Here is a 25,746-nt window from a genome sequence, read left to right as displayed (position 1 = left end):
ATAAACACTAAGACAACACCTCTATCTCTGCGGGTGGGTCCCACAGTCCACCCCCAACGCCTTGTGGCGGACTCACCTAAGAACAAAAGGATAAGAACCAACAAAGAGTCAAGAGAAACCCTCTGCCACTATATATCCAGCGGACATTTTTCTTCGCTATTTACCGTTGGATCAACATTTCTTCGTCCACATATAACGACTATTATTGCTTCTCACTTCCACACGTCTCATGAATTTTATTTTTAAAAAGAATAATCAGTGTTCCTGGCCCCTTCAAATACAAAGGACTTAATTATGACTTATTTGTAGTTTTATAAAATCATATTGAGTATAAAGTAACTACTGAAATATTGCTCCTCAATTTTGTCAGTTCGTTTTTCGATAAATGCTTTTTTTAGTCAGATTTCTCACATTACAAACTTTTCTCTCTCGATTTTCTTGTTCTATGTTTCAAGATAAATAAATAAATAAATTAGAGTAAAAAAATAGAATCATTACAAGGAATAGACTATGAGAAATATAAATTAAACATGTAGTTTATGAAGGTAAAAGGATTAATATTTTTTATTATTACAATGAGTAATTTGAACCACACCATCTTTACTACATATCAGATAGATTGTTGATATAAACATAACCAACTCGACAAGATTGTTAGTTAAAACAAAATTTGATTGTTCTCAAAAACTTGTTGGACATACTTTATTTATCACATCATTCATCATTCGTATAGTAAAATAATAAATACAAGGCATGAGACAAAACACACTTGCATCCATCTAATGATTTCTCTATTTTACATGATTTTTCCTTTGTTTCTTGCGTTTATTGACTTATGTCAGATTTATTTTTGTATTTTAAAAATATTTTTTTAAAAAATTAATTTTTAATTTTTTTTTCAAATTAATTTTTTTGTGTTTTTAGATTTTTTTGATGCGTTGATGTCAAAAATAATTTTAAAAATATAAAAAATATTATTTTAATATATTTTCGAGTGAAAAAGACCTTAAAAAACAATCACAACCACACTTCTAAAAAGACTATTAATTTATATATAATGTGAGAGATCAATTGCCCATTTATTTTTATGTTTTAAAAATATTTTATTTTTATTTTTTTATATTGTTTTAATATACTAATATCAAAAATAAAAAGTTATTTCAAATATATTTTTAAATAAAAAATAACTATTAAAATAATATTAAATAGGCAAGTTTACCAACCAATTTCTTTGTGGTGTCTATTTAATTTCTCAAACCAAAAGCCATCTATGTGGATTAATATATAGATTTATTAAAATATAAGGATTAAATTATAACCAATGTAAATATGAAAGCAAAGTTGGGATTTTAGTTTGTTATTCCAGCTTTCAGTACTTTGTGAGATTAAAATGGTTTTTTTTATTAAAATTTATTTTTTAAATTAATATTCTTTTAGTATTTTAAATTTTTTTGATGGGATGATATTAAAAATATATAAAAAAATATTTTAATATATTTATAAATAAAAAATTCTTTTAAAAAACAAGTCCCATCTTTAATTTTAAAAAATTCTTTTTATCTGAGAAGGTGTTTTATAAGGTTACAGGGGTCACTGAGAGAGACAGCTCTTCAAAAAGCTAATAAAAAAGGTTAATAATTTTTTATTTTCTTGTTTTAAATTTATTTTTTTAATGTTTTTAAATTTTGTTATATTAATATTAAAAATGAACAGAATACTGATCAGATAAGTATCTATTCCATTCTTATGTTTCTTTCTATCTCTCCCCCTTTCTTTATCGAGGCAGCTGCGAAACTTGCTTCAATTTGTTCCCTTTTTTTCCCCTGAAATCTCCCCTCATTTTCGCATAGCTTTCTCTCTCTTAATGAATTGGTGGTGGTCTTAGTAGTGTCTTCATCTCTCTTGCTCCAGTGCTACTTCTGGTTTTATTTTTTAATTTCAGATTTAAGAAGTTATTTCATTCTTGCTTTTCAGTAACTTAGTGTTTGGTGAATCTTGAAAAGGGTATCTTCCAAATTTGTAGTTTTCATTATTTCTTGCTGTATTTAATTTCCTGGTTCACAAGAAACATTTGTCAATTTGAAACATTTTTGCTTAAATGAGGCTATTTTGGCCAGAGTGAAACAAAAGAGTATAATTAACCAGGAGAAGTAGCGGGAAAAAAAATGGTGTCAAGATCATACTCTAATCTTCTGGAGCTTGCCTCTGGCGAGTCTCCATCTTTTGGCCGCATGAGCCGGCGAATTCCTCGGATTATGACGGTGGCAGGCATCATGTCCGATATAGATGATGATCCATCGGAGAGTGTGTGCTCCGATCCATCATCTTCTTCGACTCCAAAGGATCGAATCATAATTGTCGCCAATCAGCTGCCAATAAGGGCGCAGAGAAAATCAGATGGCAGTAAGTCCTGGATTTTCTCTTGGGATGAGAATTCACTTCTTCTTCAGCTGAAAGATGGTTTAGGGGATGATGAGATTGAGGTTATTTATGTTGGTTGTTTGAAGGAAGAAGTTCACCCTAATGAACAAGATGAGGTCTCCCAAATACTTTTGGAGACCTTCAAATGTGTGCCAACATTTCTCCCACCAGATCTTTTTAGCAGGTATTATCATGGTTTTTGTAAACAACAATTATGGCCTTTGTTTCATTACATGTTGCCCTTGTCACCTGACCTTGGGGGAAGGTTTAATCGGTCATTGTGGCAAGCGTATGTGTCAGTAAATAAGATATTTGCTGATAGGATCATGGAGGTGATTAATCCAGAGGATGATTTCGTATGGGTTCATGACTATCATCTAATGGCGTTGCCTACTTTCTTGAGGAAGAGGTTTAATAAGGTGAAACTTGGGTTTTTCCTCCATAGTCCATTCCCTTCGTCAGAGATTTATAAGACATTGCCTATTAGAGAAGAGCTCTTGCGAGCTCTGTTGAATTCAGATTTAATTGGGTTCCATACTTTTGACTACGCTAGACATTTCTTGTCTTGTTGTAGTAGAATGCTTGGCCTTTCCTATGAATCTAAGAGAGGATACATAGGCATCGAGTACTGTGGTAGGACTGTAAGCATCAAAATTCTTCCTGTTGGTATACACATGGGTCAGCTTCAGTCGGTGTTGAGCCTTCCAGAGACTGAAGCAAAGGTCAAGGAGCTCATTAAGCAGTTTAGCGATCAAGATAGGATAATGTTGCTGGGGGTGGATGACATGGACATTTTTAAGGGTATAAGTTTGAAGTTGCTGGCAATGGAACAGTTACTTATGCAGCATCCAGAGTGGCAAGGGAAGATAGTGTTGGTGCAGATAGCGAATCCTGCTAGGGGTAAAGGAAAAGATGTGAAAGAAGTCCAAGCTGAGACACATGCTGCTGTGAAACGGATCAATGAAACATTTGGGAAGCCTGGATATGACCCCATTGTCTTGATTGACGCACCATTGAAGTTTTACGAGAAAGTGGCCTATTATGTTGTCGCAGAGTGTTGCTTGGTCACTGCTGTAAGGGATGGAATGAATCTCATACCCTATGAATACATAATCAGTCGCCAAGGTAATGATCGATTGAATAAATTGTTGGGACAAGAACCTTCTACCCCTAAGAAGAGCATGTTGGTCATCTCTGAATTTATTGGCTGCTCTCCATCTTTGAGTGGAGCCATTCGAGTAAACCCTTGGAATATTGATGCTGTGGCAGATGCAATGGACTTTGCCTTGGAGATGGCAGAACCTGAAAAACAACTCCGACATGAGAAGCATTACCGATATGTCAGTACCCATGATGTTGGGTATTGGGCACGTAGTTTTCTTCAGGATTTGGAGAGGACATGTCGCGATCATTCAAGGAGGAGATGCTGGGGTATTGGATTTGGACTAAGCTTCAGAGTTGTGGCACTTGATCCTAACTTCAAGAAGCTTTCAATGGAGCGCATTGTGTCAGCTTATAAGAGGACCACAACCAGGGCAATTCTTCTGGATTATGATGGTACACTAATGCCTCAGGCTTCTATTGATAAGAGCCCATCCTCAAAGTCCATTGACATCATAAACAACTTGTGTAGAGATAAGAACAACATGGTTTTCCTTGTCAGTGCTCGAAGCCGCAACACAGTTGCTGAATGGTTCTCTGAGTGTGAGAAACTGGGATTAGCAGCAGAACATGGCTACTTTCTTAGGTAAATTGGTTCATTTTTTAAACTAATTCCAAATACTAGGCTTAAGGGGTGATTTGGTTTGAAATTGATGATTGTGTGTTTTGTAGGCTAAAAAGAGATGCAGAGTGGGAGACACGCGTCCCTGTAGCAGATACCACTTGGAAGCAGATTGCAGAGCCTGTGATGCAGCTTTACACTGAAACAACAGATGGGTCAACTATCGAGGACAAGGAAACTTCACTAGTATGGTGCTATGAGGATGCAGATCCAGACTTTGGGTCATGCCAAGCAAAAGAACTTCTTGATCATCTTGAAAGTGTGCTAGCCAATGAACCTGTTACAGTCAAGAGTGGGCAGAACATAGTGGAGGTCAAACCTCAGGTTCACATTATATATCCCCGTGTTCTGTTGTATACTCTGCTTTTCTTTTGTTCCCTGAATTTAAACCTCTTGGGCTTGCATTTGAGTATGGTATCATCTCAATTAAATCTAAAGAGAAATTTGGTTGAAATTTTATGGGGAGATCGGTTCCATTGCAACTGGACCTCTTTAACAGGCTCTGATAGAGGCAATATTATGAAAAGAAATACTTCAACAAGCATGCCATGGACAAATACCACTCTGCCTTGAGTTTTGGCGACTTGAACCTAGTTTAGATTGATTGCGTTGTGTTGCATTTTCACTGTTCAGGGGTGGAAGAATTACGATTCAGGCAAGTAATATCTGTTTTTTTCCCATTGAAGAGGTGTCCATTTAGTTTTGCAGAATTTGCTTATTGATGGTAGACACCTGGAGCGAAAGAGACTAGGAAAAGTACTAGATTACAATTTAAATAGTAAAAACCAAAAAGGATGGAACCTTGTCAGGTTAGGTGTTTGTAAGAATTATACTGCTAATTGTTCATAGCTATCTCACAGAGAAATATTTACCATGTTTTGGGACACTCTTAACCAGGCGGGAGAAATGGAGAAAACATGCATTTAGTTAAGTCTAGGTTCAGTTCACCAGGTTCTTTCTTATTTTACTTGGAATTCGGTAACTTCCTTGTGAGCATATTCCACAATTTGCGTTTTTTTTTTTTCCCTTGGAGGACAAATTCCACAATCTATAGAAGTTACAATTCAACAACATTTGAGCGATGTTTTTATTTTACTATCTCTAAAAGGTCCAAACTGGCTTGTCTGTTTTCAGGGTGTCAGCAAGGGACTTGTAGCCAAACGCCTACTCTCCATCATGCAAGAAAATGAAATGTCACCAGATTTTGTTCTGTGCATTGGCGATGATAGGTCTGATGAAGATATGTTTGAGGTAATAACCACCTCCATGGCAGGCCCATCAATTGCTGAAAATGCGGAAGTGTTTGCTTGTACTGTTGGTCGAAAACCCAGTAAGGCTAAATATTACCTGGATGACACAGCAGAAATTGTTAGGTTGATGCAAGGCTTGGCCTCTGTTTCAGAACAAACGGTTACAGTATAGGCATAGTGAAAAATGCCTGTTTGTTTCGAAGTGTAAGGTTGAGCGTTGTAATCCACGGTTTTTTTTTTATTTCTTCTGTATTTTCCTGCTTTTCTTCGATTTGTAAATTATGATAGTGTTATCTGAGAGAAGCTGTGCGACCGGAACTCTTTTGCCTATGATCTCTGACTAGTGAAGTTGTAAATATATGTTTGTGCCATCAATCTGCGATTGTTGAGTTTTTGTGCTAGGAAAGGCTCTACCTTCTTCAAGTTACATGTAATTTGGAAGACAAGGATTAGAGTTTATAAGAGGAGAATAAAGAGGTTTAACCATGACAGGGATTGGTGGAAAAAAAAACTTTGATTTAATTGATTTCGGGCATTTTGAACTGTGGTTAACAAACACATGTGTTTAAGAAAAATTATGCCCCCGAGGGTGTAGGGCTACCAATCTTATCTGCTAAAACGGTAGATTTGCCACCTCCATGGTAGGAGTTGGACAAAGGAAGGTTAGAAGAGGACTTTTCTGCGGTTATTCCAAGAGACAAACCATCTGGTGCGCATAATAAAGGGAAAAGTGTCCATTTTTGCAATTTAGTGCCGGCTTGGTATCGTGTTTGAGTTTGCTTTTGTTTTGAAAGTATGTCAATCTTAAAAAATTCATGTTTTTTAGCATTTTATAATGATTGGATATTAAAACCAAAAATTAATTTTTTTTAAATATATATCAAAGTAGATATTTTTTAAGAGTATTATGCATAAAAAAATCAAAAACAAAAAAGATGCTAGATGTCCGCCCACTTTGGTTCTGTCTCTCTGGTCTCTCTTGTTGGGCAGCTATTTGTGCAGATTCTGCCATTCTGGTATGATGCTATGAACTGTCTCCATTCAGTGGTCCGTATGGCCTACGGTACGCTCTACAATATTCATATGTTGACTGTTCTCTTATTCAATTTGACTCGTTGTACGTGTTTCATAAGTTCTCTCTGTCTGTCCCCATACATGTACAAGTTACTATGATGTTGATTTGTTCCTCGTTCTGTCGTCTTGTCATACGGGCTTTGACCAAATTACTTGCCATTGTTATCATCCTTTTAGGTATATTATTATCCTGGATCGTGTTAACGATCATTTAAGCAGTTGAGTTATTCTTGTCTTTTAGCGTTTGTTTTCATCATTCGGAAAATAATTTCTTGTTTAGGGGTGGTTTTCCTGGGTAACTTGTGTCTTGTTCAGTGGCCGCGTATATGTAACGGGTTCTTGGAATTTCAAAATTACTTTCAATAAGATGCGATTTTTTGTAAGATATCTCCGAGGATGATAGCGGGAGAAAAATGAGGAATGTTATTTGTTAGGAAAACAAATTTTTTGCCTTGTTGAGTGTTTCGGAGTGTAGATTTTTTTATGTCCATTTTCTTGAAAACAATATAACTCCATAAATAACCAAATACAATTCTGGTTAATACCCAGCACCAGTTAAGAAGCACATGGCATGTCACTCCCAACACCAACAGTTCAGCGCAGTACGCCTAAGCAGCATGTGAGCCTCAGGCGTCGTAGCCAGAGCTCACTTGGTGCTGGGTGCACACCCAACAAGGCTAGGTGTGTCACTCCTAGCACCAAGAGTCTTGCGCGACATGCTGGGCTCAAGGGTGTCACTCTTGGTATCCTCACGCCTAGTATCATTTGGATGTATCATGCCCAACACTCGGGCGTGGTAACCCAAGTTCATGGGGGATATATTCTTGAATCCTTTGAAGATTTTTTTGGGCTAATTAAATTTGAATTTATCATTTTTGTATATAAAAAAAATCTTACAAGTAAACGAGATAGAAACACATTAAGATTTGTTTATATTGTATAAATAATGGTTTCTGATTGAATAAAAATTATATATATTGAATTTTATACACAGGAACCTATAGATTTAATAAATTTAAATTAGTAACAAATTAACACATGTAGGATTGTGTATATCATAATGTATATTTATCATTGTGCATTGAAATAATTAGCTAACCCAAAAATATTTTTACTATTAAAAAAATTAGTCTTTAAAATAAATAAATAAAAATTATGGGTGAAGACTAGAGTTACCATGGTGTCCAAATTCCAAATCTCTGATTCAGAATCTTTAGGGTTGAATAAAATGTACTAAAAGACAGTAGCGAGCTGTTTGAGGTTCGGAATGTATTTTCGATAGCGTGACATGCTAAAAGTTTTAGGTTAACAGTGAGTCGGTGACATGTATGTAAACAGTGTCATAATTAACTAATTGTCACGCATTATGATGTGAGTTTATCTATTTTTTTGTTGTAGAAAAAATATTAAAATTATACAAATACTTTTTAAAAATAAAAAAATCTAAGATTCTAAGCATTAAGTTGGACGAAGTTAGTAAATTCAGCTAATTTAATAATATAATTAAAAAATAAGATATCAATAATAAATAAACAGAAAAAAATAACAACAACAACGATTCAATGTAAAAAATGAATTTTTTTCAATATTATAAGATTATATCTATAATATTTATAAAATGTCTCAATAATTTTATTTGTATGTATTCATAAAAAGATCTGAGATTAATTTTTTTTTAATTGGAAATAAAAAAGTTTAGGAGATGCTTATATTTTTTAAAAAAGTAAGATAAATTCGATAATCAGGTTAAATCTTGATTAATTTAATAATATGATAAAAATATAAGGCAACAAAAAAAACTAAAAAATAATGTCAAATGATGAAATTAAAAAAAAACAAAAAAAGTTTTCAATCCTTGTTAACGTTATCAAATTACATGGATGAGGCCAAGTACCTATCCCATGAATTTATGGCCTACACGCGAGACTTTAATTTTTTTAAGTATAGTGGGGTGGACGACGTGTTGTCCACCCCAACCATTTCCTAAAAAAAAATGATGTGTTATTTGCTAAGTCCAAAATCCGGTAATTAGTGTGGTCAGAAAAACGAGATTCTTTTTTTACCCAAAAACTCATTTTCAATTCATTTTTACTAGAAACATTTAAGAAACACCCTAAGAACCATGTTAAACCAATATATGACCTTTAAAAACACAAAAAACTGTTCTAAAACCCGAAATCAATCCGAAACCCAAAAATCTTTCCAAGTCTAAATTTATTTTTTAGGTGTTTTCAAGGTAAAAAAAAAAAAAAAACAGTTAATTGTGACCCCCTCATCACATGAAACTATTTGACATAAAGAAGAATTGTTTTGTGGCTAGAATAGTCACCAACAACAACTTTCTCTCTGCTTGTCAAAATCTGGCGACTCCTTCTCTCTCCTCCAACCAAAAAATGACTTAAAATAATAAAAATAAAGTTTGGTATTAAAATGAAATTTTTGAAAAATACAAGGATCGGTAACCTAATGTCTCAAAAGGATGGGGGGTAAACTCACAACAAACTTCAAACACACCTCCTATTCTGTCTTTTTTTTTTTTTTCACTTCAGTTCCTTGTATTTCAATTCAACCCTCTCTCCTTAAAAAATATGCAATTGGAGATTAATTTAGGTGTAAAAGGACTAAATTATGCAAAATAAAAATTTAAAAATCAAATTGAAAATTATATATATAAAAAAATAACACTCCAATCTTTGATGTTTTGTGAGAGAGTGAATAATAAAAAAAAAAACGGATATATTTTAGTATGTTGTATAATGTACATAACATCCATCATCCATCACCACTAAAAGAAAAGTAAAAAAGAGCAAGAAGTCTTATTATTCCTGTATATTTTCTAACATGACACGGCATGCTAGTTATTTGACAATCTTTTTCTCTAAAATGAAGCTTTGACTTTGATTTTTTTTTTGAATGGTCATTAGTTTGATAATTTTAAGTGTATTTATTATTATCAATTTATTTTACTTTAAATATCATCTAACTATTTTAATTACTATTTCATTTGATTATAAGCATTTCTTCCACCACCATGACTATATTACTATCACCACAACTTCTTCTTTCATCATTTTCATGATGAATTCATTAATAGCATTGAAAAATATTTTTCAAGCCAAACATTGAATAATAGTTGACGTTAAACAAAGTAACCCTTAATTTTCCGACATGGGCTAAGGTGTGCCAATAATTTTTGTGGCTGGGCATGTGGCCGGTGGCCCAGTGTCTTACTTTGAAAAAAGCGTGGACTTTCGAGGTACCAAGTCCATTTGAAGGAGATAATAAAACGGGCAGTCAAGACGGACATTATTTGATAAGCGGTCATTTTCGGTTTATATGTAACTAGTTAGATCACTCGTGTGATATCGTGGATAAATAGTTTTTATATAAAAAATATTAAAAAAAAAATTAAGATCTAAAAATATTAGGTTTTTTTATAAATTTACATCCAAGAGTCTTGGGTGTGGCTGCAACACCTGATTCAAGAGTAATATTTATAATATTAATAATAATATTAAACTTGCATGACTCAAGTATAAGTGGGTCTGACTGCAATACCAGACCCAATAGTCTTGGATATGGGTCTGGCTGCAAGGTCATATCATAAAAGTGTGATAATTAAATAGATTAATTAAAAAGGAAGAAAAAAATTAATGAAGAAAAAGAAAAAAAAATCTAAATTAACTGGATTAACCCTTCAAACTAGGTTAACTTGTCAAACCTTGGATTCATGTCGTGAAAGTTTGATAACTAAATAGAAAAAAAAATTTGATGGGATAACACAAAATTAACCGGGCTAACCCGTCAAACCTGGGATCCGTGTCATGAAAATTTGATAACTAAATAGAAAAAAATTAAACATTAAAAAACTAAATTAAATGAAAACAATTAATTAAAAAGGGAAAAAACAAATAAAAAGATATCAGCTTTTTCACTGTAGACTACAATGTGCAGTCCATAGTTAAAGGCATAAAAACAGCAAAAAAACAAAAAGAAAAAAAGAAAAAACTAAAGGCATCAGTCGATAACTAAATAGAAAAAAATTTAATATTGATGAACTAAATTAAATAAAAAGAAACAATAAAAGAAAAAAAACTTATAAGAAGAAAAAAACTAATGAAGAAAAAGAAAAAGAAATCTAAATTAACTGGGTTAACCCGTCAAACCTGAGATCCGTGCCATGAAAATCTGATAACTAAATAGAAAAAAATTTAATATTAACAAACTAAATTAAAAAATTAATTAAAAAGAAAAAAAGAAGGCATCAACTTTTTTTACTGCAGACTGCATTGTGCAGTCCATAGTGAAAAACATAAAAAAAAAAGCAAAAAAAAAAAACTAAAGGCTTTAGCCTTTTTACTGTGGACTCCATACAATATTAAAAGATGAAATCGGAAGAACAAAACTAATGAGGAAAAGGAAAAAAAATCTGAATCAACCCGATTAACCCGTCAAACCAGGTTAACCCATCAAACCTGAAATTCATGTCATGAAAGTGTGATAACTAAATAGAAAAATGATTTATTATTAATAAAATAAATTAAAAAAAGATTAATGTCGAAATTGGAATCCATGTCATGAAAATCTAATAATTAAATAGAAAAAATTTAATATTAAGAAACTAAATTAAAAAAATAATTAAAAAAAAGATAAAAAAAACTAAAATCATCAGCTTTTTCACTGTAAACTGTATTGTGCAATCCATAATAAATTTTTTTTTTTAAAAATAAAAATACATCTCACAACTTAATTTTTTTTCTTGCATAAAAAATATATATAAAAAAACTAAGATGTAAGCGGAAGATACATGGTGTAGGTTTCCCAGCGGGAGAGTCATACGGAGCTCACTCAGCAACAAGATTTCCATGGTTTCGTTAGATCTCATGTCCTATGTCTAATTGATTCAAAAAAATAAAAAAAGGATTGCTTCCGAAACATTATGATGAACTAAAAAAATAATCACATAATTCAAGTATTTTCCAATCTTTTCGAACAAAGTATAAAGAATACAATAACAAGAAAAAAAAACAACAATAACAGACTCAATACAGATCCAACTAAACCCAACCAAATTTAACTGTTCTAGTTGACTTAACTAAAATAAGAATAAGAGCTTGTTTAGTATTTTGATAGTAGTTTTTTTTTAAAATAGTTTTTATTTGAAAAAACATTGAAATATTTTTTAAAAATTTATTTTTGATGTCATCACATCAAAACGATATGAAAAACATAAAAAAATTAATTTAAAATAAAAAAAAATAAGAAAGTTTCAAACTTTTTCAAAAACACTTTTTAAATGAAAAAATAATAAGTTCTAAAAGCAAAGATACAAGTGTCTCTCACAACCCTTGATTTTATAAATTGATCCACTCCCATGGCATCATCAAATGAGATGTTATTGAAGGTCTGTTTGAAATTGTGGTAAATATTATTTTTCAAAATACTTTTTGCTTAGAAATATATTTAAATAATATTTTTTTATTTTTGATATTAACGCGTTAAAACAATCCAAAAGCATCAAAGAAAAAAACTGAAGAATTTTTTTTTAATTTTTCAAAAAATGTGGTTCGACTACACTTCTAAATACATCTTTAAAAAAGTAAAATTATTAATATAACTTTTTAAATAGAATAAATATAATTTTTTTTTTGCTTATGTGTATTCCAATGATAAGAAATTATTTAAAAAATCAATTATATTTTAATATATTTGATGTACGAGAAGATAAAAAAAGTACAATTATTTTAATATTTTTTTTTGTGTCACTTGGATTTTAGTTTTTTTTATCAATATATATAGAATTTTTTTTTGTTGGAGAAATGAGATTTTAGCTTATTGAAGTGCATAAAACAGGATAAAAAACAAAAAATAACATATTTTCAATTTCACTTCTCGTTTACCCTATTCAGCATACCGGCAAAGATACGAGGGTCTCTCACAAGTCACAACCCTTGGTTTTATCAGAGTACATGTATGCTACGTTGCTAATTCGTATCATTAAATATTTAAAAGGAAAAGCTAAAACATATAGGAAAGGTACTGTACATGTATGCCTTGAACACCCAAACGAAACACAAACTCGTCGTCAAATAACCACCATGGATTTGAAATATTTCAAACTTCTGGTGTCCATAAAAAAATCCAGAGAAAAAAAAACTAAAATCAAAAGCCTCTTCAAATCTTATCTACCTCAAAGAGTAGAGACGAAGAAAATCCTCCCACCATTAATAGGTAAAAAGAGACGGGTGGAGGGGGGGTGGGGAGCTGCCTTCCAAGGAGAGAGGACCAAGTCTTGGGAAGGAGAGCTCGAGGCCTCTCAATGAGGAATGTTTTTTTTTTTTTGCTTTTTGTAGGAGAAATCCAAGGAGACATGACTAGCTACTTAGCTTGGTTATGTCTAACATCACATGATACATGAAGTTCTATACTTCAGAACATCCTCAACATCCATATCGAGCCTATCAAATACAGATACGCGAGAATAAGAATACATTTTGGATACATGAAGAACATATTCAAGATACATTTGATACATTCAAGTTCTTATTTACATTTTATAGATGGCTTTTCTATTAATTACTGCATATTACGTGACAAATAAACGATAAAAGAATTTTGTAATTGATAAATGAAGTAGCTGGGCATTATAATTACCAGATCTCAAAGTTAATTACATTCACAAAACTGATATAAAAAAAACACGATGTTTATACTTTATAGAATGAAAGCTGTATATATACCTTCAGTTGATTATGTTATATTCGCTGTCGAAGCCCTTCATCATGAAGATGGCAATTACGGAGCGAGTTATTGGCGGGAAGGTCCCTGTCTCCCTCGTCACCGGGAAGAATCCCGGGCACATTGGAAAACACACAAAAAAGTCAATAACCCAGTCAGTCATCCAAGAGGGGAATGGACTTTTTTTATTATTATGCAAGCATGACCCAGAAGAACCTTGTCAGGGGGCCAAAAACAATGGATCATTAATTACGATCGCTGTCAACAGTTTACCGAGGTTGATGGGAAATGGAAACCAATCATGAACAACACGTCGATCTGATGACTGTCATGATCAAGGGTCAGTCGCACCATGGAAACACGTTAGAGTTTTTGGTGGTGTTTGAATGGATTTCTGCGTTTCACACCAGGCCTCTTGTACTTCTTTCTGAGCTCAGGTGTAAACGGGTTCAGTAAAAGCTAGTCCAGGAAAAGTCTAGTCCAGGTCCACACCACTGTTTTCCATTTGATTTCCCTCTGGCAAATACTTGGGACAAATTTATGGTGCTTACGAGGCAGAGGTGCATTCACATACCACTAATTCAAGAATAATTTGATAAATTAAATGTTAAATTGCTTTATTTATTTTTTATCCAAGGATGTGACTGGTGAATAATGTAATGAATTGAAGCATCTCAATAAGTTTTTCCTTCGAATTAATTGTCGCCAACGATTTTGACTGCTTCCACAATATCCTACCTTTGTTTTTTCCGTAGCTAGCAATTAGAAGTGGCATTTTACTAATTTTTTCATAAATAAAACGTATCTGGGCTCTTACTATATTTGACAGTCTGAAATCAAAACGGGATTGCATGGGAGAGACCACTCAAAACTTATCCGGTTTTGCGCGGAGCTGATATCATTCAAAACAACTAGAGAGAGATATTTACAAGATTCGAATTTCTCATGTTGACTTGTGTTAAAGAAGCTTTCTTTTTCTGCCACAGAGTTGGCCTTTCTGAGTTTAATCAAAGTCATCGGTGATTAATTATGATGAACCTAATCATGCGCTAACCCTTTAAATCTCACTTCGACATGTTCAAGTGAATAAAATTGTCCTCCCATCAAGTATAGAAGATTCAGTGGAACGCTCATGAATATTCAAAGTTCAGTAGCGTTCGACACGGGGAGGAGATTGAGGAATAATCAGGCCTTACTAATTAAATCAAGGAATTACATGGATTTGCAAGAAACTTACATGAGGACACAGTCAGTATATTGTGCCGGTAAAGGATCATTCATACCTGTCCACATATTCCCTATTATTTTTTCAGTATTCCTGTGCCCTGATATATACGACAAGCTCTAAGGTGTTGCCTACTTGCCTAGTAGATCTAATAAATTCATATATATGGCAGGTAGCGTAAACAAGTTGGCTAAATTATTTCATGGATAAAACAGCAAAGTTAGATTTAATAAAAATTGTAGACAATCAAGCTGGATGGAATGCAATGAAAGTTATATATATCTTATTGTTTTCGTTGAGATGCTTCTTGTTTGATTAATTAAATGATATGGGAATGAAAGCAAATTGTTCCTATTTTTGCTACCCCTACAAAATCATCTCCCGCGCGGCTTCGCGTTCATTCATGTGGCAGGTATTATAACCGTTTAAACGGCATGGGTTTACCCAAGTGTTGCATGCAAATTATCCGTAGCAAAGCCTTCTGATGACATAAATTGTAGATGGTAAAAAAAATCTTCATACTTAGTAATTTTTTAAAGTTTTTAAAAAATAGTCTGGTCCACAAGAGCACGGGTAAATAGTATTTTGTGTCTTGAAATCATGGGCTATTTTAGTTTTTTTTTTTTTTGGATAACTAATTAAGGACAATTATGGCTTTTTGTCCCCTTTCATCTTATCACTATAGTCAGCCGACGCAAAAGGTTAGAGAAATATCATGCCGCTAGCAAGGTCATGAATATTGTTATATATATTTAATCCTGTATTGTTATATCTCTTTGTTATTTGGTCCTTTTATCGATTTCAATATTTCATGCTCTTTGCTCGTTTTTTTCTTGCTTGAGAGATGGAAAATAGAAACGAGAATAAGATGAGAGAATTTGATTAGGTAAGAGGATATTTCTGGAAAGAAGAAGCCACTAAGTTGAGGATGGTTAAGGGAACTAAGTAGTTATTTTCAACACGAGAGGAACTAATAGCTTGTTTGGTAAACTATAAGGACTAAGTTTATAATCAGTCCATAATTCCTATTCATTTGTGTGTGAAAGCAGACTAGGCTTGCTTTCTCTGTATGTACTATAAATACTAAAGAAATCAAAGTTTAGATGATCAAATCAAGAAAAGGAGATGAAGCTTCGTAGGTACTTTGCAGATTTTACCATTTCATAAATATCCTCCATTCATACTTTTGACCAACATACATATAAATTCACAAAACAAATGTGATCCCAAGAATATACGCAGTCTCGACATCTTCTTTCATGAACTGAATGCTCTTTCTCACCCGGTATAATTTTCAACAGCAAGACGGTACTTTATTTAAACAGAGAAAAAAGCGAGCTAGGGAGCTACAAACAGGAGATCATGACGAACAACGGGATAATGGAGAGGACTCTGAAGAGCCTTGGAAGGGGATTTGACTTAACATCGGATTTCAGACTCAAGTTTTGCAAAGGAGAAAAAAGATTAGTTTTCCTTAGTGAAGCAGAGAAAAAAGAGCTCGAGGTACCTGGTTTTGGGGCCATCAAAGATGTTTCTGTTGATATAAAGTGTGACAAAGGAGATCGTGTCCGATATCAGTCAGACATCCTTGAGTTCCAACAGGTATTTTATTAGTCTTCAAGAGAGTTTTTGCTCTTAATTCTTGTTACTGATTTTGCCATATGGGGTTATAAATTTATGAGTAGAGAAAAAGTGCAGATGTCAGAGTTCTTCAACCAAAAAGCATCCGTGCCAGGAAAAATCCCATCGGGGCTGTTTAACTCCATGTTTGGATTTGAAAGTGATACATGGGCAGCTGATGCAGCTGACACCAAATGTTTGGCACTTGATGGTTGCTTCATAACCCTGTTCAATTTTCGTATTGATCGGTATCCGCTGGTTCTCTGTGATGAAGTCCGAGATGCAGTTCCATCGTCTTGGGATCCCTGTGCTCTAGCAAGGTATTCATCCTCTTCATTTTTCTTTTTATGAACAAAAAAATGAACATAATCGTGCTAAAAAGTAGTATAAAAAATCATAAATACATGCAATGAATGAAAAACAAGAAGAACTTCTGCTTGTTTGCTTCGGATTTGATAACTTTGACTTTAGAAAGATAAAACCAACTTTTTTTTCTTTTTCTTTGCACCAATGCGAAAGTTGAATCGGTCGACCAAGATGAGCCAAACTTGGAAGTCTATTCATAACTTTGTGTCAGTTTGGTCTATGTTTTCTAATTCTTTATTTTTACCCTCAAGACCGTTTGCTGCTTTCTTTCTTTTTGCTGGACGCTTTTAGCATGCAATTCCCTTTTGACTTGTAAATTTTTTTCTATGTTATGGTAAGATCATCGTATGATTTTAGTTTTCTATTTAATTTCTTTGTAAAAAATGGCTTATAATACTTCATAAACTTTAACAAAAGTATAGTATAAGCAAAATTATACTACAAGCATCGAGTATTTTATACATGAGAAAATCTAGCTAGAAATTCAAAAATTACCACGGTAATTATATGAGAAATCTCAAAAAATAGTAAAAGAGAAAAGTCACTTGAATAGTAATTTTTCTTAAATGTATAAAATGGCAATATAGGAAGAAGGATTGAGTATGGACTTTTTTTTTGGAAGAGGAATTTGAAGTTTGAAATTATTAGCTTTAAGAAAAATGATATATTTTTTTGGCCTTTCACATTCTAGACATGAACTTATTTGAACTTCTCTTTCTGTTTTTTTTTTTAAATCACACTGTACATAATATTTAAAGATAGAATTAGAAAAAATTGAGAATTCAATATCTAAATGACCCATTTTATATAAATATATATTTTTAATTATTAAAATTCAAAACCTATTCAAACTTAAAAAAAAGAAATATAAAAAAATTCAAGTTTTCAAAATTTAAATTTTTCTACTATTTTTTTGAAATAATTATATTATTGGTGAATGTGGTTTTTAAAATTTTACATTTTTTACAAAAAATCTTATACAAGAAAAAATAATAATTAAGCGTGACAATATTTTTTTAAATAAACTTAATTTGGTTATAGATAATTATAAAAGGCAACCTAAGGAAGGCTTTCTACTTCTAGCTATATTTTCTAGATATAAATACAACACGCAAGTATATAATCAGGGATATTTTCATCTATTTAAGTAATAAAAATAAATTACGGAGTGAGATTGACCGATTTATAAAATGAAAACAACACTCAATGATTGAGAAAGGACAAATTTCTAGGATCTAATCCTTTGACTCTAGCTAAAACAAGGAGAGAGTTGAGAGTTTTTTTTTTTTTCCAAATTAGAATAAAAGATAAACTTACTTCTCGAACTATCTTCAAATTAATAATTAATCAGGTAGTCGTAAATATAATACATGCACAAATTATAAATTACAAATATAATAGATGGACAATATATAAACACGCAAGTAGCAAATACATACGCGCATGTACAGCTACTGTTTTTATATAGAATGAAAATTATTCTCCTTAACCGTGCTGGAAAATAAGTGTGGCCACATGCTTATGTGAGAAAAAAGACTCAAAAGAGTTGGCCAAACCAGCTCCACAGACCAAGTCAAATCAAAGGGTGTTCATTTAATTGCAATTTCTTTTTGTTTTGTCAAAAAGACTAGCTCTCTCGTCTGAAAAATAACACATGCTAGGAAATTATTCCGCGCTAGTTTAACATGGAGTCAACAATATCAACTTGCTTGGATTTGAAGTATTAACCACTTTCACACAAATGAGAGGCCACCCCTGCCATTCCCCTTACCCCGCTCTCACTATATTTTATAAATATTTTTATTTTTTTCGAATTAAGTTCATAGAATTGAAAATTTAAGAAGAAACGTAACCGTGTGTGGTTGCCGCAAGGCTAATTCTCGAGGGGATATGCTGACCTGCTCTTTGCATTTCCCAAACCCTGATTGAACTCGAGATCTTGGTCTGGTTCAATGTACGTTGGAGGGTTTGGTAGACGAAGTTATTACACAAACCAAACTCGTGGAACTTGTAAACCAAATTTGATGTCATCAAAATTATGATGCCTGACAGGTTCATTGAAAAATACGGGACACATATTATTGTGGGGTTGAGCATAGGTGGCCATGACGTGGTTCTGGTCAGGCAAGACAAATCTTCTAATGTGGGTTCATCAGAGCTGAAGAAACATTTAGATGACCTTGGCGATCAGTTGTTTTCAGGGACGTGCAATTTTACTCCAAAAGCAAGAGATCCCAAGTCTAAGGTTACGTTAATCGATCCCCTCCCCTACCAAGTAAATCTTTTGTTTGTTTATTTAAGATTTTTCTATCCTAACATTGTCCGATTCATCTGGGCTATGAATTGCAGCCACCGCAGGCTTTCAATGTCTTTGATCCACAACCTGTTGCCTTCGATAGCTTCTCTTCCGTCAGCAACACAAAAGATGTATGTTCCACTCTTGCAAATGATCATTTTTAAATTCTAATGCTGTCATGGCACCACATTATTGATTATTGACACCGGTTTGGAATATGAGGAACTTAATGGGTAGCTATAAATATAATTCAACATTCCTCATGATTCATGGCCCAGAGGACCCAACATCCCCAGCCCACATTTATTTTCATAGCAGATACCATCACAATGTGGATTTGTATAAGTTCACCAATATCTATTTTTCTTTCTGTATAATTTTCCAATTCACTAACAACTTATGGAAATAACACATGTCGAAGAAGAGAGAGCTAATTTTTCCAAAAAAAAAAACATTGCAAATTATTCAAACTCATATTGAAGTAGGGAGTTGATTTTTGCAGGGGATCACTGTTCTATATGCCAAGAAGGGAGGTGATACATCAGTAAGTAGTCACTTTGAGTGGCTTCCAACAGTTTCTTCCATGCCAGATGCAATTCATTTTAGCTTCATACCCATAACGTCTCTCCTTAAAGATGTTCCTGGCAGAGGTTTCTTGTCTCACGCTATCAATCTTTATCTTAGATGTAAGTGTGTCCGTTGTCGTCTCTCTTACTGCAATGCTATAACAAGCACTAAAGTAGAATTAGCATGTTGCATTTGCTGAATCCACTCACGTGAAACTGATTTTTCTTTTTTATGTGATTGCAGACAAGCCTCCTTTATCTGATCTGCCTTATTTTCTTGACTTCCAATCTCACAAGACATGGGCCCCTGTTCACAATGACCTGCCACTAGGCCCTTCCACAAATGTGGCAAGTTCATCTTCAGCTCTTCACTTAAACTTTCTGGGCCCTAAACTATATGTGAACACTAGTCAGGTAACGGCTAAACCTGTCATTTCCTTGTACGAATTTTCATATAATTTAGTGCCTGTTTTTACTAAACTATGCTCTGGCCATACAGGTTACAGTTGGAAAGAGACCAGTAACTGGAATGAGATTTTATCTTGAAGGCATGAAATGCAACAGGTAACAGTCAAAAACATATGAACATTTTTAAAATAATCCTCTAGAAATTTAAGAATTTTCATTGCCATCGTTTTCCTTGGCCAATTGGAGGATGAACACGTTTCTGTGGCAATGTGGCATGGCCTTTATCATATATGCCTGATGATTAGCATTAATCAGGCCTATATATCCCCTTTTCAGGTTAGCCATACACCTCCAACACCTAACAAACACTCCAACAATTCTTGCAAACAAGATAGATGACAGCATGCAATTATGGCGAGGGTCCGATGACATGGATAACGAAGGATACTTTGAAGCTATAAATCGAAAAAAGTTTTCCCATGTATGCACAGCACCAGTAAAATATGACCCCAGATGGAGGACTAGAAAAGATGTAGCTTACATTGTCACAGGAGCTAAACTTCAGAAAAAGAATCATAACTCGAAGAGTGTCCTCCATCTTCGGCTACTGTTCTCCAAGGTTTCATTTTCTTCTATAGTTCAGTCAAGCTGGGCACAAGGCTCTTCAGGATTTTCGCAGAAGTCTGGCCTCTTCTCTGCCATAAGCACGTCGATAACAGGCAATCCTGTGAAGGAGACACCTAAGACTGTGGTGGTGGATTCCAGTGTATTTCCATCAGGGCCTCCAGTACCAGTGCAAACACAAAAGCTTTTGAAGTTCGTAGATACATCACAGTTGTGTAGAGGGCCACAGGACAGTCCTGGGCATTGGCTAGTAACAGGGGCTAGGCTGGACTTGGATAAAGGGAAAATAAGCTTGCAGGTTAAGTTCTCCTTATTAAACATTTATTCATGAAAAAAATTTAAGGTGCAAATAAGAAATCAAGACAAACTTCCTAGTGTGAAACTTCTCTTTTGAACTCAAACTGAACTTCTAAATATCGTCCTTGCCACCTTGCAACAAATATGTACATAGAATAGTGGCTTTACAGTAATGTAATTATTTTTTGCATATACGAAACAATACAAGAAATCAAGTATATGGAAATTTTTTAATGCGAGTGAAGGTTGATGGATCAACACCCTTCTTTCCTTCATTCTTCAATTTGCACTGAATTGTTTTTAGTAATTGTCAATATATCCATGTTAAAAAAAGACACCGGGGACAACCTTAATATAGAAGAAAGAATTATCTATTTTCCTAACGTCTGATATATATCAATTTTTATTAAAGGTGTTCAAAAAACTCCTGTTTGCGCAGAACTTGTTAATATCAGGACCTTTTCACTTGAATATTATTAATTCAAACCCCAAAGATTTTTTTTTTATCAAGGCTCTCGGCAAACAGAGCTTGCTGGGTTAAGTTCAGGAACAATGGCTTCACTGCTCACGTCAAAAATATTTGATCAAAGTTTTTATCATAAGATTCTGCAGAGAACACAATCACTAAAGTGTCTCCAAACAGAGTTTCTATGAATCATTTCGAGTACATACCTGCAATAGATAATTAATTTTCCGCGGAATGAGATCTTGCAGCTTCATTTTAGACATGTTGGTTTGCAGTGGGCGCATGTGCATACTGCTGACTGTTCAAGCTCCTAATAAATCACTGTTTTACATGCTGAAGGGGTGAAAAGAAGACTAAATTGTATTACCACTTCTCAGTTGATAATTGCACTTCCTTAAACAGTGTCGTTATAAGTTTAAATAACTCTATTGAGTGGATTCTTATTATAAAACATGGAGTTGCATCATCAATGTCCAAAAAACACATATATGCTGTATAATTCTTTGATGGTTAGTAAACTCTCACACAGACAGCATACAGATACAGTTCACTTGTCATTTTAACTATCTCCAAAAGGTCACCACTTTTCGATGCTGACAGATTTTTTGTTTTAGTTAGTAAACTCTCTCACATACAGAGCATACAGGCACAATTTCACAGCAAATTTATAAACACTGGCACAGATAAAAAAAAAAGTCAAAACCGGGGACAACGCACCGCCTAAAGTTGGTGGAGATGGCGCTTAAAGCTATTACAAGAACTCCTACTTGCAGGCATTTGCCTTAATTTGCTGATTAACTCATGTATTGGCTTTCCTCACATCTCATTTACTTTTAAAGCCCTCTTATTAAATTTCTATTCATGATTGGAATGCTAATAAGGGAGTTTTGATGCAACTACTCTCTATATTTATAATGTTTAATATGCATCTGCTTGCAAGACTACGTATGTGGCCTTATCCTACAAGATTCATTTACTAGAATGGTAACATCAATCTGATCACGAGTTACTTGGCACATTTTTTTTTCGGAGATGAAGCGCAAATGTAGTTAAAGAAGAAATTGATGAGGAGATTGCTAAGAAATTGGACTTCAAGAATCTTCCAATTGCTTCAAACACATCTCGTCTTGCAGACGTTGGGATGTTTGGTAGGACCAAACCCTTTTCCATGATCAAAATTTGCTTGAGGCTATCAAGCACAAGTATGAATTGCAATTCCATACCTCCCAAATTCCAGAATTTCAAGTTTTCTTCAATGATCAACCAATTAACGATTTTAATACCCTCTTTGACAATCTCCCACAAGAAATGCAATACTTAGCAGCTGGTGTGCTAGGTTCATTCTACGGTCAGTTATTTCCTGAGTCCTTTCTCCACTTGGTGCCCTGCTCTATTTCACTCCATTATTGGCTGTCTAAGCTGCCAGAACAAGTGTTCGACAAGAATCCCCCTTAATGGAATAGAGGAAGAATTCACTACACAAATGCACCAAAAGAAGTTGTAAATGCATAGGCATCTCAATTTGCCATGGACATAAAGAACTTTTTGAACGCAAGATCTAAAGAGCTTGCTCCTGTAGGGATGATGGTGATAGTTTCACAGGGTATCCCTAACGGGATGCTTTATTCTGAGCTACAAAATGGCTTTATGTTTGAGTGTATGTCACTGAGCTTCATTGATATGGTGAAAGAGGTAATTAAGCAAATGAGTAATATTCAGGTTTTATCTTTTAAGATTATTTATGCCCATAAAATTTTACATTTATTTGATAAATATGGCCAATAACTTCCATTACAGGGAATAGTATCTGAAGCTCAAAATCAAGAATGTGGTAACACCAGCATCACTCCACGTGGCTTCTTAGCAGGGGCGTTACAATTGAGGACAAGTATCACCCTAAATGGCTCTGGTTCAACATTCATTTCCGTGGAAACACTTGAATATCTATTGGAACTCGAATTGCTTGGACCAATTTTCAAGTCATCTTCTAGTTCATATCCCGTTTGTTTTTCTGCCTCTTCCAGGCTCAACAATCATGCCACCACCATTTCTATACCACCAACGAGCGATAATCTATATTATGCCTGCAACGTCTTTCCAACTCAACAAGGGAAAGATCCATTAGCTCCTTCATGGCTGTTCCTCTGCCCATTGCCAACGCAGCATCTTGATTGGCCTTTCCCCATCAACTTTGTGAAATGTTTTTGATTTCTTGTACAAAATATAAGCGAAATCAATTTGAGATTTTCTTCAGGGTTTTGAAAAAACAAGAGTAATGAAATAAAGAGAAATCTTGTTTAACTATCATTTGTGGATGTATGTAATATATTATACATGATAGTAATTATTTATTTTTTGTTTAAATTTAAAAATCAAACTCATCTGGAATGTAAACTGCAATTTAAAAAAACAAAAATAAAGTAAAAAAATTAAATAAACTATAAGAGAGTAGGTATAATTTTTTTTTTCACCCAGCAGGACTAAAAGCAGAGAAAGTAGCGACGAAAAAAGATTGCCACAATTGTGTTAATCAAGGAATGCATAAAAGAATAACACCACCATTGTGCGTTTGCTGTTGTGATGATCATTCAAAAACCGTTTGATTTACGTACAAGATTGGAAGTAGGCTGATTGATTGGAAGAGCAAGAACATTGAGAGAGGTTGATCGATTGATTAGTAACTATGGATGAATCCATAATGATTGTTTGCAAACGATTAAGCAATTCATAATGTACAATAATAAGATATGACAAAGTTGCAGAAAAGAAATTAACACTCGTGGAGAATTAAATTAGCAGGAGAGAAAGCCTGCATGAATGACAAGCACTTGAACACGCATCATTTGCGTTTCAAAACAACAAACAATAGAGCTCCTTTCCTCTCGCTTGATTGCAGACGATGGGAAAAGTCCTCAGCTTTCATAGCATAGCGATCAAACAAGTCATCAATAATCTCAGTTCCAAAATGTTTACTGATTATTTCCTCTATCCCAGCTCTCAAGTGCATTTGGAGCATTCGCCCCGAGTAAGAGCTATAACTTTGAGGATTTGATTCTCCGTTTGCCATTGTCAACTCCATTTTCTCAACGTTAAAAGACCCATTTCTTTGTATTAACTCTTTCATCTCTTCCAGAGTCGCCGAATACATTGGCAAGTTGAAAGAGTCCACTTTAGCTTCACTTATTATACCCTGTAGATAGCGACCATTTGGAGTTGAATTTATTAGATGCATACATAAAAGTCAAATTATAATGCTCCAACCTTAACAATAACAACACAACATACATTATCATGAACTAGATCTACACTGTACTTCATATTAGATTTTGAGATTATGTTCGTTTTGTGGGGAAAAAAAATACATTATCATGAACTCTACACTGTACTTCATATTAGATTCTGTTCGTTTTTTTTTCTTAACACAAATATTATGCAATAGAAAATATTCATTTTTTTAATATAAAATAATCAGTTTTCAAGATTATTTTCCCCACAACGAACCCACACTAAACCGCCGAAACTTTTTCCTTATGTTTGACGAACATGTTTTGAGAAAAAAAAAAGCTCTTTTTTTAATGAGTTCTAGTGAGTGAACTACGAATGGAAGATCGATATTATTGCGTTTATTTCGGTGGAGTACTCACCTCGTTCACCATGTCCAAGAAGCAAGACTCCAAATAATCTATAGTCATTCCCATCCCTGTTTGGCAACAAGGGATTCCATTAGGCTGGCCAGGCATCGTCATCACCAACATTCCTCCAGCAACAAGCTCTTTTGCTCTAGCGTCCAAAAAGATTTCCATGTCCTTAGCAAATTGAGAAGAATAAGCATCAACCACTTTATCCAGGGTATTCGAATAGTAAATCCTTCCCTTATTAAATGAAGGAGAGTTCTTGTCTAGCAATTCTTCTGGCACCTTAGAGAGCCAGTGTAGTGCAGTAGAGGAATAAGCAAAATGAAGAGAGCTATCAGGAAACAACCGGCCATGGAAAGACCCGGGCACACCGGCTACAAAGTATTGCCTATCCAGTGGGAGAGTGGTGAAGAGGGTGTTGAAATCATTCGACGCTTGGTCATTAAAAAATGCTTGGAATTCAGGAATTTGACTAGTAGGGCACTGGGATTTGTATTTCCTTTCTACAGATTCCAGTATATTTTGCATTGCTATAAACGTATTGGGTCCGGTTGAACATCCAAAATCTGCAATATGAAATGACTTGCCGCTAGAACATAGGGTTTCCATATCAAGTTTCTCTGCAATTGCTTCATCAATTTTTTTCCTCACAGCATTTGCTGATTTTCTCTGCAGAAGTAAGATTTTGATGCACTTAAGTTCATCTAGATATATAATTTTGAATTTAATTTTTACTTCATATTTATGAAAAGAAATTTTGTGTTTCATATGTAACACTTGCCCATTTTAAATTGACTACAAAATTTGAGGTCCTTAAATATCAATGAATTGCTTACATGTTTGAAAGCATAAGCTGTTGAAATTCAACACGGGCATTAAATTGCACCAGCAACTTTGTCATGCAAAATCTCATCCTACGAATTGTAGCTATGGACTAAGGAGAGGTGAGTTAGTGCACCGACCTCTACTTGCCGGAA

General features: G+C 33.9%; 3 protein-coding genes and 1 pseudogene across 4 annotated transcripts; 3 read left to right on the top strand and 1 right to left on the bottom strand.

The window, feature by feature from the left end:
• Nucleotides 1–1,728: 1,728 nt before the first annotated feature.
• Nucleotides 1,729–5,829, top strand: LOC133695854 (alpha,alpha-trehalose-phosphate synthase [UDP-forming] 6). Its single transcript, XM_062117818.1, has 3 exons — nucleotides 1,729–4,168; nucleotides 4,255–4,528; nucleotides 5,339–5,829. The coding sequence occupies exons 1-3, from the start codon at nucleotides 2,166–2,168 to the stop codon at nucleotides 5,624–5,626; spliced, it is 2,565 nt and encodes an 854-aa protein (XP_061973802.1). The 5' UTR covers nucleotides 1,729–2,165; the 3' UTR covers nucleotides 5,627–5,829.
• Nucleotides 5,830–15,545: 9,716 nt separating this feature from the next.
• LOC133697365 (MACPF domain-containing protein At1g14780-like) lies at nucleotides 15,546–20,943 on the top strand. Of its 2 annotated transcripts, none has more exons than XM_062119846.1 (8): nucleotides 15,546–16,093; nucleotides 16,190–16,431; nucleotides 18,530–18,722; nucleotides 18,827–18,904; nucleotides 19,276–19,459; nucleotides 19,584–19,753; nucleotides 19,839–19,903; nucleotides 20,084–20,943. In XM_062119846.1, exons 1-8 carry the CDS (start codon nucleotides 15,854–15,856, stop codon nucleotides 20,700–20,702), a joined length of 1,791 nt encoding a protein of 596 aa, XP_061975830.1. In that variant the 5' UTR covers nucleotides 15,546–15,853; the 3' UTR covers nucleotides 20,703–20,943. The 2 variants fall into 2 exon arrangements, with proteins under 2 accessions (XP_061975830.1, XP_061975832.1); XM_062119848.1 differs by having other exon boundaries at nucleotides 15,954–16,093; nucleotides 16,177–16,431.
• A 643-nt stretch (nucleotides 20,944–21,586) lies between these two features.
• Nucleotides 21,587–23,342, top strand: LOC133696746 (loganic acid O-methyltransferase-like; annotated as a pseudogene).
• A 562-nt stretch (nucleotides 23,343–23,904) lies between these two features.
• On the bottom strand, nucleotides 23,905–25,712 carry LOC133696119 (loganic acid O-methyltransferase-like). The gene is made up of 2 exons (XM_062118169.1): nucleotides 24,779–25,712; nucleotides 23,905–24,324 (listed from the first exon to the last, which is right to left on the bottom strand). Exons 1-2 carry the CDS (start codon nucleotides 25,535–25,537, stop codon nucleotides 23,974–23,976), a joined length of 1,110 nt encoding a protein of 369 aa, XP_061974153.1. The 5' UTR covers nucleotides 25,538–25,712; the 3' UTR covers nucleotides 23,905–23,973.
• Nucleotides 25,713–25,746: the final 34 nt, after the last annotated feature.

The sequence above is a fragment of the Populus nigra genome, chromosome 6, assembly GCF_951802175.1.
Source record: "Populus nigra chromosome 6, ddPopNigr1.1, whole genome shotgun sequence".
In the NCBI taxonomy this organism is placed as follows: domain Eukaryota; kingdom Viridiplantae; phylum Streptophyta; class Magnoliopsida; order Malpighiales; family Salicaceae; genus Populus; species Populus nigra.
The sequence above is the reverse complement of the archived record's forward strand: the minus strand, read 5'-3'. Positions and strand labels throughout refer to the sequence as shown.

Bases quoted from the DNA above. Each gene is read 5' to 3' on its own strand.
- LOC133695854 (XM_062117818.1), top strand. From the start codon at position 2,166: ATGGTGTCAAGATCATACTCTAATCTTCTGGAGCTTGCCTCTGGCGAG. The intron at 4,169-4,254 runs GTAAATTGGTTC...TGTGTTTTGTAG, and splicing joins GAACATGGCTACTTTCTTAG to GCTAAAAAGAGATGCAGAGT. The intron at 4,529-5,338 runs GTTCACATTATA...GTCTGTTTTCAG, and splicing joins TAGTGGAGGTCAAACCTCAG to GGTGTCAGCAAGGGACTTGT.
- LOC133697365 (XM_062119846.1), top strand. From the start codon at position 15,854: ATGACGAACAACGGGATAATGGAGAGGACTCTGAAGAGCCTTGGAAGG. The intron at 16,432-18,529 runs GTATTCATCCTC...GATGCCTGACAG, and splicing joins GATCCCTGTGCTCTAGCAAG to GTTCATTGAAAAATACGGGA. The intron at 18,905-19,275 runs GTATGTTCCACT...TGATTTTTGCAG, and splicing joins CCGTCAGCAACACAAAAGAT to GGGATCACTGTTCTATATGC.
- LOC133696119 (XM_062118169.1), bottom strand. From the start codon at position 25,537: ATGAAACACAAAATTTCTTTTCATAAATATGAAGTAAAAATTAAATTC. The intron at 24,325-24,778 runs GTGAGTACTCCA...CGCTATCTACAG, and splicing joins TCTTGGACATGGTGAACGAG to GGTATAATAAGTGAAGCTAA.